At 35.7% G+C, this 14,370-nt stretch overlaps 3 protein-coding genes across 3 annotated transcripts; all 3 read right to left on the bottom strand.

The window, feature by feature from the left end:
* Window positions 1-3,906: 3,906 nt before the first annotated feature.
* On the bottom strand, window positions 3,907-5,880 carry PHYBLDRAFT_182959 (hypothetical protein). The gene is made up of 7 exons (XM_018438697.1): window positions 5,601-5,880; window positions 5,443-5,474; window positions 5,273-5,363; window positions 4,941-5,207; window positions 4,721-4,760; window positions 4,532-4,648; window positions 3,907-4,428 (listed from the first exon to the last, which is right to left on the bottom strand). The coding sequence occupies exons 1-7, from the start codon at window positions 5,793-5,795 to the stop codon at window positions 4,229-4,231; spliced, it is 942 nt and encodes a 313-aa protein (XP_018287421.1). The 5' UTR covers window positions 5,796-5,880; the 3' UTR covers window positions 3,907-4,228.
* Window positions 5,881-7,489: 1,609 nt separating this feature from the next.
* PHYBLDRAFT_172628 (hypothetical protein) lies at window positions 7,490-8,020 on the bottom strand (the record flags this gene model as incomplete). Its single annotated transcript, XM_018436837.1, has 2 exons — window positions 7,490-7,753; window positions 7,982-8,020. 2 exons carry the CDS (start codon window positions 8,018-8,020, stop codon window positions 7,490-7,492), a joined length of 303 nt encoding a protein of 100 aa, XP_018287420.1.
* Window positions 8,021-8,765: 745 nt separating this feature from the next.
* Window positions 8,766-12,839, bottom strand: PHYBLDRAFT_149772 (hypothetical protein; the record flags this gene model as incomplete). The annotated part of the gene is made up of 6 exons (XM_018432337.1): window positions 8,766-8,912; window positions 8,988-9,073; window positions 9,150-9,199; window positions 9,402-9,504; window positions 10,252-10,476; window positions 10,559-12,839. 6 exons carry the CDS (start codon window positions 12,837-12,839, stop codon window positions 8,766-8,768), a joined length of 2,892 nt encoding a protein of 963 aa, XP_018287419.1.
* Between the last annotated feature and the right edge of the window lie 1,531 nt (window positions 12,840-14,370).

Genomic DNA, 14,370 nt, shown 5'->3' with positions numbered 1-14,370 from the left:
GAAGCGACGAGCTCTCTCCATCATCTTCTGATTGGTAAAAAACACCCTCTCCAGCGAATTGTCCCCGTTTACATCATAATGCACCTGGTAACCTTTTGCTTCCATCATCTTAACAAGTCCAGTACCCGCATTCTGGGCAACAGGGGCAGAAACTCGAGCAAAGGCAGCCTTGATATTGTTGATATCGCTAACGTACAGCTTATGACCATCGTCTTTTTCGTCTGTGATAGCCCTTTGGATCTCACGAGTCTTGGCCTTTGTCTCAACAAGTTTAGATATCTGCTTGGCGTCTTCGGCAGTAACTCTCGACAATCTGCCTTTCAGAGTCGATTCCAAGCATTTGTCATCAAGAGGATGATTGTGATAGCTCTTCATTTCACTAGAAGCTTTCAAGGGAAGATATCCTTTGATTCCTTTCTTGTAAGATAGCTTTATCATGTAAGGACATCCGGTTTTCGAACTAGGGCGGATTTTTACGCGATCGCAGTCTTCAAGTTTATGGGTGTTTCTATAGTGACCACCCCTGGCACACTTTAAGTAAACCCGGGTTGGTTTACGGTCTTTAGTTGCAAGAGTGAAGTTGTTAGCAAGTGCATACTCCTGCATCTTAGAAATAGCCACAGTCATGTTGGAATAGCCATTGACTGGTGTAGTGGGAAAGTCTTGTTGAACGGGATAATATTCATTTCCGTCGATAAAAATTGATTCTTTATTGATAGTATTCATGTTGAAGTGATTTCTATTGAGCGATTGTTAACATCGTTTTTACAAATACTAATTTGTAATGATAGAAGTAGCACTCTTGTTTCTTCTGATAAAAACACTATATTATGTAAAAGATGTCTAATTCTTACAAGATGAATATATAAAAGAAAAGAAGGTTTTATAACGGGTCTTTCACTAATTTCTTCAGGACACAACTTTTTTTTGCTTTCAGGTACTCTGTTACCATTGAAGGTCGGACCATAGTCACTTTTCAGGAGTCCGGTACATAATTAAAATCGGTGTTTAGAATATTTTTAGTACTCTATAGAAACGTCGTGCCCGAGAGGAAAAGCGTCGGGCCCGAATAATAGCTGATTTTTTAATTACTGCTTTGAATAGCAGATATTAACCAGTAAATAGTTTAGCAAAACCAAGATACATTACGGTTAAATCCTTATTTTTCATTTTTATTTATTTTTCAAACTTTGTAAAGTATATAAAAGGTGCAGACAGATAAAATCTATAGTCAATGAAAACAAAACACAGGTATTTTTCAAATGTGATTATGAATATCAAGCAAAATAAGAGGAAGAAGAAGGCCAGTGGTCTAAAGAAGTCTGTATAGACATATATGGATAGATTTGACAAGCTTTCTTGTACGACATCATGTTTTTTGTTGTTGCTTTTCTTTTTTTGTGCGATCATTCTGTGTATATGCTACACTTGATTCATTGTGTAATGCGTTCTAACTTAATACAAATCTGTACACTCTTCTATTGACACTGCGACTTCAAAAGTGGCGGGGTGCGACCTTGATTACTCCTTATTATTTTAGGCAGCCGTGTATTCAGATTACACCACGCCTATTCAGAGCCATATATGGAGATCGACGATCCTCTCGACCCTGCTCTGCCACACCTTACCCTCTCTCTCTCTCTCTACTCACCCCCCATATCTCCATCTCCCATTTCATCGCCATTTTGCTCACAGCTACTGGTTGAGCCCGCTTTCTCCTTCTTTTTGCTTTTTATTTTTATTTTTATTTTCCACGCGGTCGATCTTTACTATTTACCAAAGACCTACGTCAGGAATCGCTACCAAGTGACACTAACACTAAAACTAACAATACTACGATTACTGTGCTTATTTTTTTTAAAAAAGCTACTTGTATTTAATACGCCATGATCGTCAATTCCATTTTTGTGTTGAAGCAGTGAAGCCACAGACTGTGTTATATAGCATCAGTAAAGTTTTTGTTTTTAGGATAGATCGAGACACTATTTGTTCTAGACTTCTGGTAAGAAAATGGTTGCTGCTGAATCGGCTGTTTACGAAACTGGCTATTCCGATTGCATAAAATGCTTATGACAAATGATGACTTTTTCTTTTAAATAATAATAACAGCAATGGTAATAATGATTTCCAAGAAACGTGTCACTAGTTGCTAAAACCCACGCGTGCTTGGATACATGGGTTAGATGTGTGTATGTGTATTCAGGCTTCTAAGTATCGCTCTTTTTCTTTTTTAAATATATATATATATATATATTAATGGAGTTTTTGAAAAAGGTTCTTCAGCCGAACATTCCACTAGAATATAGAATATAACAGAACAGAACATGGTCATGAATAGGAAATACATGTAGTACACATGGCTACATAAACGCGATGTTGGTTTTTTTCTCTCTAAAGTACAGTATAAGCAATTGGCTATATACTACTTTAGCTGAATTGTATCAACAATCTCAATTGATTTTTTTTTAAAAATTATTCTGGTTAAATTGAGGACAGCTGTGCTATCTATACTGCTTTGTCTAAGGCTAAGATCGATATATTTATGGTTTCTATAAAGCTGAATACTTGGTATATTAAACTTGTTTATCATGCTAAATGACTAAATGACTAAATGACTAGAATGCGATAATTAGTTGGGATTATACTCCAACAATTTCAAGGCATCCTGGCCAATCTTTTTATTCTTATGCTTTACAGTGAATAGACGATCCAAATTCTGATGATTCCGTTAATAAATAGAATATATCTGAGTTGTGAGACCTTCTTGGATGAGGACCCATTGCTATCTTTATTTTAATATACCATGATACTCCAAATGGGTATATCCTGATTGTATAGTTACCTTTTGTACATCTTCTGTTTTGTTCTTTATTTAAAATACCGAATAGTTATTATATACAAGACATTATTTGTGTATATATATATATATATATATTCAGACCAAGAGTCCAATGCATTATCTTGAGTTTATTGTTATCTGGGAATACATGTGTGTAACAATTCACAATGGAACTTGTCATCTTGTACAGGTTTTTCTTTAAGAGAATATTATTATATTTCATTTATTTATCCGTGGGACTTATTCCACAAACTGTAACGATGCTTATTAAGTGTGTACATAGATATAAAATATAAACACTTGACTGTCTTTTTTTTATATACAAAAAAAAAGAACCAAAGAATTAATAGCATATATAAGTAATGAACTTTGACTTCAATTGGTCCAATTGTATCACATATTGCCTTTATATACATTTCCATACATTAAAATAAAAAAGCATATTTAGATTATCGTGGTTCAAGTATCATGGCAGACAAAAGGCATTTCTTTTATAATTATAAATAAATTTGCACTCACATTGTATGTTTCCTGTTAAATGACCGGTTGCACACAAATATGTGCATTTGTCAAATATTAGCTTATTTATTAATCAATAGCCGATGTCAATGTGTGTGGTTGTGTGGTTCTTGGCTTGTAACAAAAAGAAGAATCTCCACACTCTGACTCTGAAGTATAAATAAATACAGGCACACATATCATCTCCTTTACTAACTCATCTACTCTCTTTATTTCTTTATATTTCTATATGCGTATATTATTGTGTCTCTGTCTGTGTTTGTGTTTGTGTCTGTGTTTGTGTTTGTGGACGACAAAAGACAACGACTGCGACTGCGACTACAACGGCGACGGCGACGGCGACGTCGAGGTACAAAGTTTATTCAATATATATCTTTCTCTCTCTCTCTTATTTTACTGTTACTCCGTTTTCTCGCTCACAAGCCATTGTTTTCTATTATTATTATTTTTTAATTTTAAAAAAAAAATAACCTCTCCCCCAAAAAAAAGAAAGAAAAGAAAAGATATTCCCTCACAGTTAATGGTTGTATGATTGATAACAAGATAATAACAGTAAAGATAAAACTGAGACCAGCTCTATTATTATGATTATTATTTCAATATATATATGTGTGTGTGTGTGTGTGCGTGTGTATATGTATGGGTGTGTGGGTGTATGGGTGGGTGTGTATATGAGTTTTGAGTAGATAAAATAATAAAACATAATATATGATATATATAGTATGAATAAAGAACAAACGAAATAAAGAAAGAGATTAGTAAAGTCAAGAGGTTCCTTTTGAATACAAGATAATAGATAGCAAAGAAAGAAGAAGAAGAAGAAGAAATGATACAGCAACAACAGCAATAAGAACATCAAAAGAAAGACTCTTAGCTTTGTGTAGGTTTTCGAGCAGCAACTCCAAACCAGGTTACATCAGAAGTATCCCGTCTAGCCGCCAGATAAGCCGATTTCCACGCTTGAAACTCCTCAGAAGACTCTAATCCGTCAACAGACATTACAAATGGCATACAGGCATCTACACTCTCACTAAGGATGTGCATAAATTCATCTGCTAAAATGTGATTATCTAGATAACAACAGAAGAATTGAACAAATAGTCAAGTCAAAATTAACTCTATTTATTTTATTTTCTTTATAGAAAATAAATAAAGGTCTTACTGTAAACTTACTCAGTACAACTGTCCTCTTTTCTTCTTGGATTATTTTAAACCCGGCTTCTGATAACATGGCTCCAAGATTTTCGTACAAATATGGGTTTTGCCCATGCTGTAAAAGGATAGACTTGACTAAAAAGATATAAGAATATTGTTATTTTGCAAGTTTACTTTTGTTTTGCTTAATTGATAGAATTTACTTACGTTTCTCTTGAGAGTAAAGGACAAGCTCATTTCCAGGACTCTGCTTAAATAACAATAATAATAAAAAAAAATATAAATACAAGACAAGACAAGAAAAAGATTATAATAAATATATAATAAATATATATATATATATAAACTCTGACCAATTATATTCAAGAAAAAGAAAAAGAAAAAAATAAAAGAAGGGGAGGGAATTGAGTGGATGAAAAAATCTTACGATTAATTGTGCTTCCATAAGTTGAATACATCCACCTGGCTTTGTGACGCGGTAGGCTTCTTTCAAAACCTTTGCCCATTGGCTACTTTGGAGAGCAAATGCTAGTGAACCCAAATGAACAAAATCGAAGTGGTTATCTTTATAAGGTAGAACGTCGGCTATATCTAAACATTCGAATGCAACATTGGCGGGGTGTATGGATGTAGGAAAGATGGCGGCTCTGTCGATTGCGATAAAGCTGGCAGTTGGATACTCAGTTGCTGTGTCCTACTTTGCCAGATAAGTCAGTAACCGCTATCTTTTATTCTTATTAGCATTCTTATTATAATCACCATTGCCCATGCTCCTGAGCCACATCCAATGTCTAATATCTGTACATGATGTTCAAAGTCAACATATTTTTTTATGCTATCAAAGAAATTTCTATAAGGTATATATATATACATGTAAATAATTAGATCTTATTTGATATACACGTATTATTTCTTATATATATATTTACCCTTCAAAGAGACTCTTTAGTGCAAAATGTTGCTATTTATTATGATGAATTTATTAGATATTTTTAAAGAATATTCTTATTATCATTTAATAGCAATGAAAATGTATATATCAAGGATATCTTAATATTCAACACCAACAAATGTGCCTATTTCTTACTGTGTTTGAGCGATCTCTCTCTCCAACTCTTTCCGGAATAAAACACGATTTCGCAGGGTCGTTTATCGTGTATCTCTTTTTCGTTGGTGCTTTTTCTTGTGAACGTTTGCTAGCATTTGATCCTTGTCTAGAACTGACGCGAGAATAATTACTTTTCTGTTTATTGCAAGACGCAACAGAAGCCTGAGAACCCATGTTATTTTTATTTTTATTGCTGTAGTTTTAAATCGTCACACAAGAAATTATTACAAAAGAAAAAGTAAAGTAAAGGAGAGGTTAAAGAGGTTAAAGAGGTTAAAGAAGTTGAATAAGAAGAAGAAGAAGAAGAAGAGAGAGAGAAAAAGAAGTCGAGAAAATATATATATATATAAAAGTATATGTATATATTTGTATCTCTAAATATATACATATATAGGTTTATAATACACCCACAATTATATTTATATTTATATTTATATTTATATTTATACTCTTGTATCTATTTTTTGATATCCATGTGATAAGACCAGATAGAGAGTATTACCTCTGGAAACCAAACTCAAGAGAACCTATCATGTAGGTGCACGGACTTGTCAAAGAGCTGTATATCAATCATATATACATATATTATATATACAATATGATTTATAATCTACAATTCTGAGCTATTAGAGCTTATATATATATATATTATCTTTGTTACCTCATCTTCCATTAAAGATAGGTAACCAGGCTGTAGACATTATACAGCTTGAACTTCTTCAAAAAAAAATCAATAGTTTCGTAACCAGGCAACAATATATTTTTTTCTCTCAATAAAAAATTAAAAATAAAAGACTTTTATATGTCAACCCTATATGTTTGTCGAATTTGATTAATTTATTTTTTCTCCTTGGTTTAACAAATATTTTATATTTTCCGGTATTTACAATTCCTCGAGCAGACTTGAATATCCGAATTACCTTATTTGATAGGTAAATTTTACTACAAGTTCACACCATCTCTTATTGAGGAAGGATGTTATTATTTTATTGCCCTGTTTAATTGTTTAAAGTTAATAACAGATCTGTCAATTGATTAACAGCCAACCAAATCGATTGTAGCTCTTTAAAGTTACAAGTCCAAAACAAAAAATTCACTTGCAGTTTATTACATTTATATACAACTCTGGTTACAATATGATTACGCTTATTGTATTTTATCATTGCGTATCACCTTGGTCAATTGGTGTATTTTGTTTTGTTTCGTATTGTACTAAACTATGCTATGCTATGCTATGCTATATGTGTTCTTGCTTTTGTTAAGATTGTTCTTATAAAAAGTTGAAGCAAATAAAAATACACTAACAAGGAAGCTATTTTCTTATACCATATATTCTCACTCATCTATCATCAATAAATTTAATTTATTGTGAATTCTTATTCAGTTATAACCACACACAAAGCTAATTAGTATATGACCAAAAGATATTAATTATTACTTTTTTTTGGGTTCATCACACACACACACACTTACATAAGCACCTACATACACATTATATACACATATAACCATTTCAAGAAGTAAAGTCGCTTGGTGTGGACAGACTAAAAGAGCAAAAATTAAAGTCATATTATTGGACGAGAATTTTAATTAATTTTGTCCCTTTTTTTGCCCTTTTTTGAACTTTTAGTCTATCCACACCAAATGATTTTGAATTTAATGTCGATTGATCCAAAAATAAAAATAAAAGAAGTTGTTTGAGGCTATTTGAGACTGTTAGGGTCGATGCCTTGTGTTTTTGTCACGGGAAAATCAACAAACGTTATATAACTTAGCTTGGACGGTTTGTTCAGGAAGCACATCTGCTTTTCCTTGTTCCTGGATACCCAATGAGTCCAAATTATTCATCTGTACATCACGTACTTTCATTATGTAAGCATATCAAATATGCGAAACCATTTGTTTCGGCCTTTGTAGCGTGTTGGAATATCAATGACTCGAAATTGCCCTTGGATAAACTTTCCTTCGTCATCCATCTGCAATTCTGACAAAATGATTGTCGTCTTGATTGTGTGAACGCCAAATACCTTGGTTTGTAAGAATGTGTTGAAACTTGATTTCGTGTGGGTATTGGCGATGCCTTTGAGAATGTCGATCATACTGTGATCTTGTTTTACGCTGTCATAAATGGTCTAGAGTATCTTTTCTTTGTCGTGTCCTGACAAGCCTTCAATGACCACACGATCACCACCAGTCCAACCGTAACCGAGTCCATCTGCAAACCATGGTTTCCCTTTTTCCCAGAGTTTCGGATCTATATCTGCCAGAGCACGGTGTTTCAACTCGCATTCGCATCAGTCGAAGCAAAGCAGACCTGTTTGATGGGCAAATGATTGAAAGGTAGGTACGATTCGACGCACCCAAAATGTTCGTTCATAGTCTGCTCCAAAGTGAGTCATTATTGCTAAGCTCGGTCCCAAGGTTGACGCAGTGCAGTTGTCGACAAAATTGGTTAATATAAAGCAAGTGGAACCTTACGAACAGCTTGGACAGCTTGGAAGTATACAATGTCACTCTTCTTGCCAAACGCAAAAACACAAGAAAAATTTCTTTGTCAAAATTCAACTGCTTGTAAGAGAACAATTCAAAAACACGGTCTGAAAGATCATTATACTATTTATTAACAACCAAGGTACGTCTTTTTAAAATATAAAGTTATCTTCACCCATACTAACTTTTTAGACTTTGTTTTTATTTCTCAATCAATTTTTTGGTAATTTTAGGGAGACGACATTTTGATTCTACCGAACCACAAATTGTGACCTTTTTGCCAGCATAGAGTAACTCTATCTGGTTCCTAAGGATACAGAATATTTGTATAGAGCTTTTCTTTTGTACTTTGCAAAAAAAAAGAGCGGATGAGAATTACTTACCAGTTGGTGCTTTCAAATTCTGGGAATATAAGTAAGTGAAAGGAAGACAAAGACATTATAACCATAAGAAGGCCAATAAATAGTAAGATATTCTGCAAAACTGGCTATTGATATAGTGTATTTGTGACTAATTACTATTTTTTATAGCCAAATCTAAATTTATGGCTACTAATTGAATATATTGTATGAATTTCGGGGCAGGTCGTTTTACCCTGAAGGATTAAAGAAAGACACCGGGTCCCGGGCAGGTAGTCGCAATTAATTAGTCCGGTTAGATAGAAACGTTGTCCCCGTCAGATTGCTGAAAGTCCTGGTCAATTTGTTGCCACTTTTGGACCCAGTCATACCTTTGCTGAATGCTTTCCTCGCTGTTTCTTTCTACAGAATGGAACTGTGCCTGCTTAATGGATAGATTGCACTACGTTGTCATGGAGATATAAACGATACTATGAAAAACTCTAAGATCTATAAAATTTTGCATTAAACTTTTTACCACTTCAGTCAAAACTGCAGAAGGATTCTCATCAATATAACTTAAAATAAGTTGCTTCTGATCCTCCCCAAGAATACGACGTCGTCCTGATTTTTTTCTTTTTTTTTTCAAAAATGCTTTTAGGATCTTCATAGTGTCGCTTAACCCATATCTGGGCTATACGAATAGAAATGCCTAATTGCCTAACAGCAGCTGAAGCACTGAGACATTTACTGAAAGACAAATGAAAAAAAATCTAGTTTTTCTTTCTTTCGTCATCTGAGCAGGATGTATATCATTATTATTGCATAGCTCCATATAATCATCTACATGATTCTTTAATCTCTAGCTGAATTCAGTAAGGTAGGTTTACGAGGTCTCTCTCTCTCTCTCTCTCTCTCTCTCTCTCTCTCTGCAGGCTTATTCTGTAGAAACCGAGTATGAGAAACCATTGCTTCGGTAGTGAAAGGCTCCTCGTCAACACAAAGACCCATTGGCTCAACTCCATGCTCATCAACAACATGTCCTTGTCCATCTTCTTTAAAAAATAAATAAACAGAAAATCAGGAAGAAAGAAAAAAGAAAAGGAAACCGAGACCATCACTTTTATTTGTACCAGAATAGCAGACACAAGTAACCAAAGTTCATGAGTGAAAACGTCTATTTTTTGGATCGATCGACATCAAATTCAAAATCAGCGACCTTACTTCTTGAAATGGTTGTACATATACATAAAGAACTCTTAAAGGAGATGGATTAAATCTACGCTCTATAGTCCTTTTCAAGTAAAAAAAAATGAAAAAGAAAAAGAAAAGGTATATCCCAAAGATTATTTATAAACCTTTAAATATTGAAGCTTTTCAGCTTAGATTTTCTTTTTCCTTAGTGCCTACTCTGTAATATATATATAAAGGTAACTACTTGAACCCCAAGTCTTTTAGATCTTTTAAAATTTGAGACATCCTAATAATCATAGAGAATGTGCCGGTCTATAGTAAAGTATACAAATAAAGCCAATATATATATATATATATATATAAATGTGTGTGTGTGTGTGTTATATTACAAGACAGTGAGTGTGAGTGTGAGTGTGAGTGTATAAGTGTATAAGTGTATAATAGATGTGTAGATGTGTAGATGTGTAGATGTGTGAGTATGTGCGAATGGGTGTGAATGTGTACGGTTTTATGGGTAGATGAGTAAGTGGGTAGATGAGTGGGTAGATGAGTGGGTAGATGAGTGGGTAGACGGGTGGACGGAATTATACATAGGAAAACCTACCAACCACCATGTTGATAACTGCCTTGATTCATATTGCCAAAACTGTCAAAATCAAACCCATTTTGGTGGTGGTGGTGGTGGTTGCTGTCAGGCTCTTCGATTTTTATGTGATCTACAGGTGTACCCAGGTCATAACTAATATCCTGATCAGCCAAAAAGGCCATTATGTCTTCATGAGTTGCTCCCTGCAAGAAATCCGGCCCAATTGTATTATCGCTCTGAGCATATGCTATGTGAAAAGGGTACATACATACACATATATTAATAACCAACTAATACGCATATACACACACACAAAATATAATCTTTACCTTGTTGTACCAAGTATTCCAGTGAAGGATCCAGCCACTCCATTCCTTCCATATTTATCTGCTCTGTCCCATCATATACACTCTCATCACATATACTCTCGGCGACATGATTGATTGGTTCAGTCATGGTCTCAAACGGATTGTCATCTTCTCTATCAGGAGTGGCTAGGGCAGATGAAGTAAAGGGAGCATAGGAGCGGCGTCTATTACTGAATCCCCCTTGGCTACCAATGCTCAATGTCATGGGGCTGCTGGAGGGATATGCTCTTCGGCGTGAGGAGATGGTAGACGATGGTCCTAGACTCGGAAATCCACCAAAAGAGGGACTGACAGGCGAGGATGCAGTATCGGGTAGAGATGCGACACCACTCATCTGTATCTGGGGCTGTAGTTTAGGTGAAGGGGATGCAAGTCGTGGCGAGCTTGGGGCACCATAAGGAGAAAAGCGGCGGGTGTGCGAGGATGATTGTTGTGGTGATGGTACTGATACCGATAACGATGCCGGTGGTGACCCAATATGCATATTAGCAATAGATCGATGCAGAGAAAAAGATAAGCCAGGTGAGCCGGGCAAAAACGACGTGTTTGGTACAGAAGAAGGGCTGCTGCTAAACAGCGGGGACTGGGGTGTGTTTGCAGACATCATTGGCGAAGTGCCCTGGAAAGACTTTGGTCGTGAAAATTCACCAATCCGGCGAGAAGCAGGGGGAGGTTGGGAGAACCGCTGCGCACGGCCACTTCTGGCAGCCTGGATATTATCGCGTTCGTCTTGGAGTCTCTGCAAGAGCACGGCTTTTTTACCTGTTGCCGGTCTGCCGCGCTGTCTCAACATATCTTTTAATTCGGACACCGTGATGTCTTCAAAGTTGGCCTTTTCTAGTTGATCATCCAGACGGCGCTGGTGCTGCTCAGCATCAAATGGCTGGGACATCCCCCCGCGCTGGATCCGTTGGATCTGGATGGGCATTGTGCGAGATGGGAAAGAAGTTGCGTGAATAGACTGAGAGCCTTGAGCATCAAAAGGTATCGGGATTCCTCCCTTTTCGCCTACACTACCACGTCTAGGCGTTTGCTCTGAGAAGGGTCTACCGTCAAGAGACACTCTACGTTCCATATTCGCCTGTTGAGCGTCTGTGCTGGAATTAAAGAATTGAGTGTCTTGGCCTTGAAGTTGATGTGCTTGCGGCTGAGCTGGTGGTGGGTGGGTGTCTTGACCAAGCGTTGGCATAGAGGTTCCGAACGAGAAGTCGGGTGTGTAAGACTGTACTTGACCAAAGTTGCTAGGAGAGTCTGTGAACGAGGCTGACACATGTGCGGGGGCAGTAGTTCCTTTCTTCTTCTGGGGTTTTCTGGGATAATTAACTCTGAACCTTGCTTGAAGTTCATTGAATCTACGCCGGTGATCGATTTCTGTCGGGACGGACGAGGATATCTGGAAAGAATCACCAGTGGGAGGGGTTCCGATTGGTATCGGGTTTGTTCTATTGTTATTAGATGTTGGCGGCTGTGATCGCCTGTTGATATTTGCGTTGCCGTTACTATTGCCGTTACTGATGCCATTACCGTTGCTAATTCTGATGGTATTGTTGCCGAGGCTATTGAAGTGGTCGTTGATGTTGGATGATTCATCATGTATTTGAGCGTTTGATTGAGAAGTACTGAGTTGACAAGATAGCTGATGTGAGTCTAAGGCCTTGAGAGAGGATGTTTCAGCATGAGCAGTAGAACTGACCGGGGAATCGAACATTGCAGTAAGATTCGACCGAGAACAAGGAGGTAAATCAATGTGATCTTTCTTATGTTCATTTTCTTCTTGATCAATGCGCATTTGCATTGCTCGCTGTTGGTTCTGTAGGAACTGTTGCTGTCGGATGAATGAAGGGTCTGAGAATAGGATTTCCTGTTCTTGGCGTTCCAAGAACGGTTGAGATGGATAACCAAGTCTTGGGGAGTCTTGTTGGCGAATGTTTTGCGGTGTAGAATATGACTGTGAATTGTGTGTTGGTGTGGTGAAATCCCATTCAGAAGATGAGTTGTTGTTGCTGTTGTTGTTATTGATATTGAATCGTTGGATTAGGTTGTCTTTAAGAAAAGATGAGTGCAGTGAAAAGTCATTGGCGTCTGACAGGTAAGAAGATGTAAGAGAGGGATCATGATTCATTTGCTGCTGAAGGTAGGATTGACTTTGGAATGAATTGGAATTCGATCCATCAAGTCTGTCCTGGTTAAAGGTCTTCTGGTCAATGTTGCCATTGTTGCCTACACTGTCGTGATAGTACATTTGTATAGCCTATTATTGTTGTTGTCTTTAGTTGTTTCTATTATTTATCAATAAAATAAAAGAACGAATAGAGTGCAACAAGTCAGGTCAGGTGCAAAACAAGCTATAGAAGGCTGTAGTACAATATGATATTTACTGTTCTTTTCCTAGTTCGTTTTCTTCTACTCTTTCTACTGCTTTCATTACCTTTGTTTCAATGTATAGATAAATAGATAGCTAAGAAAAAAGATAAGGTATTGAATATAGTGGTTTATGCACAAGAAGTAAAATAACAATTTTAAGAAAAAAAAATAGCCAAAAAAAAACAAAAAACAAAACAAAAAAAAAATGGGTTACAGAATCATGTACTGTATATGTTTTTTATAATATATAATTTACGCACTAGCGATATTTTATTTTATTTTTTGTACTATGTTCAATCTCCGACATCTTCCACGTGTCTTTAAAAGACCTTTCATAATACAAAAATAAAATCTTTTTTGTTTTTTTTTTTTTACGATGTAAACCAAGATAAAAGTAAGATCCATAAGCAAAATTTGCGTCAATGAAGTTTATATCGTAATATATTAAATGTCCTACTTTATTCTTTCGCAAAAGATACAAGTCCGAAACGCAACAAATGTAATGTTAATTTTCTATACATTTTCTTCTGCTGTTATGCATTTTTTTTTGTATTTATTGGTCGGCTACAGTGTAAAGCACTGAGTGATCGGTTTAGTATGCCTGAATTTCTGTATTACAAAATTTATATGAGAGGGAAAAGGTAAATGGAAACTAGGAGAAAAAAAAACTACTCCAAGAAGCGATTTTTTGCTGCTATACAATATAAATATATATATATATATTGAATTAGATAAAAAGAATAATGCTATAGTGTATTTTTAAGCCGGCTACGGAATTTCTTCTACTATGATTTTTCTAAAGGTGTAATTACAAGAGATTTACATAATTAACTTGACAGCTTACAGTAAAATACTGGTCATATGATATTTCACGATGGAATCATTAAAAACCCACTCACAAGTTGCAGTTCAATAGTTATTTACAATTGTACTTGATCTGTTGACCCTGACCAACTAACTCATCCGAAATCTACCACTCACTAAAGCGGTCTGTACTCTAAAGAGATTGTATAGCCAATAGTGTTGTTTTCCAATTACTTGGATGTCGATCATTTTCCTATCTGAGAATTACATTTACTTATTTCTTTTATATATATATGTGTGTGTGTGTGTTCTACAAGGAATTATATAAAGCTGTAAATCTTCAGCAGTAACCGAGGACTGTGGGAAAATATGATCTAAAACAAGATCTTGGCTTAGACTTCTCGCTCACAGAAAATTTTAAAGCAGTTGAAACAAAATAAGAAGACCAAGAAAAGAAAAGAACTTTAAAGTGGGAAACTGAAGGCGTAGACATTTGTGTCAAGTGTTACCTGAGAGTCCAGAATCTCTAAAATGCACTTTCAAAGAACGAGAAAGAGAAAAGATACGACTATTAGCAAATTACCCTTGCAAAGTGACCTTTTATT

Source organism: Phycomyces blakesleeanus (genome assembly GCF_001638985.1).
Source record: "Phycomyces blakesleeanus NRRL 1555(-) unplaced genomic scaffold PHYBLscaffold_22, whole genome shotgun sequence".
Lineage (NCBI taxonomy): Eukaryota > Fungi > Mucoromycota > Mucoromycetes > Mucorales > Phycomycetaceae > Phycomyces > Phycomyces blakesleeanus.
The sequence above is the reverse complement of the archived record's forward strand: the minus strand, read 5'-3'. Positions and strand labels throughout refer to the sequence as shown.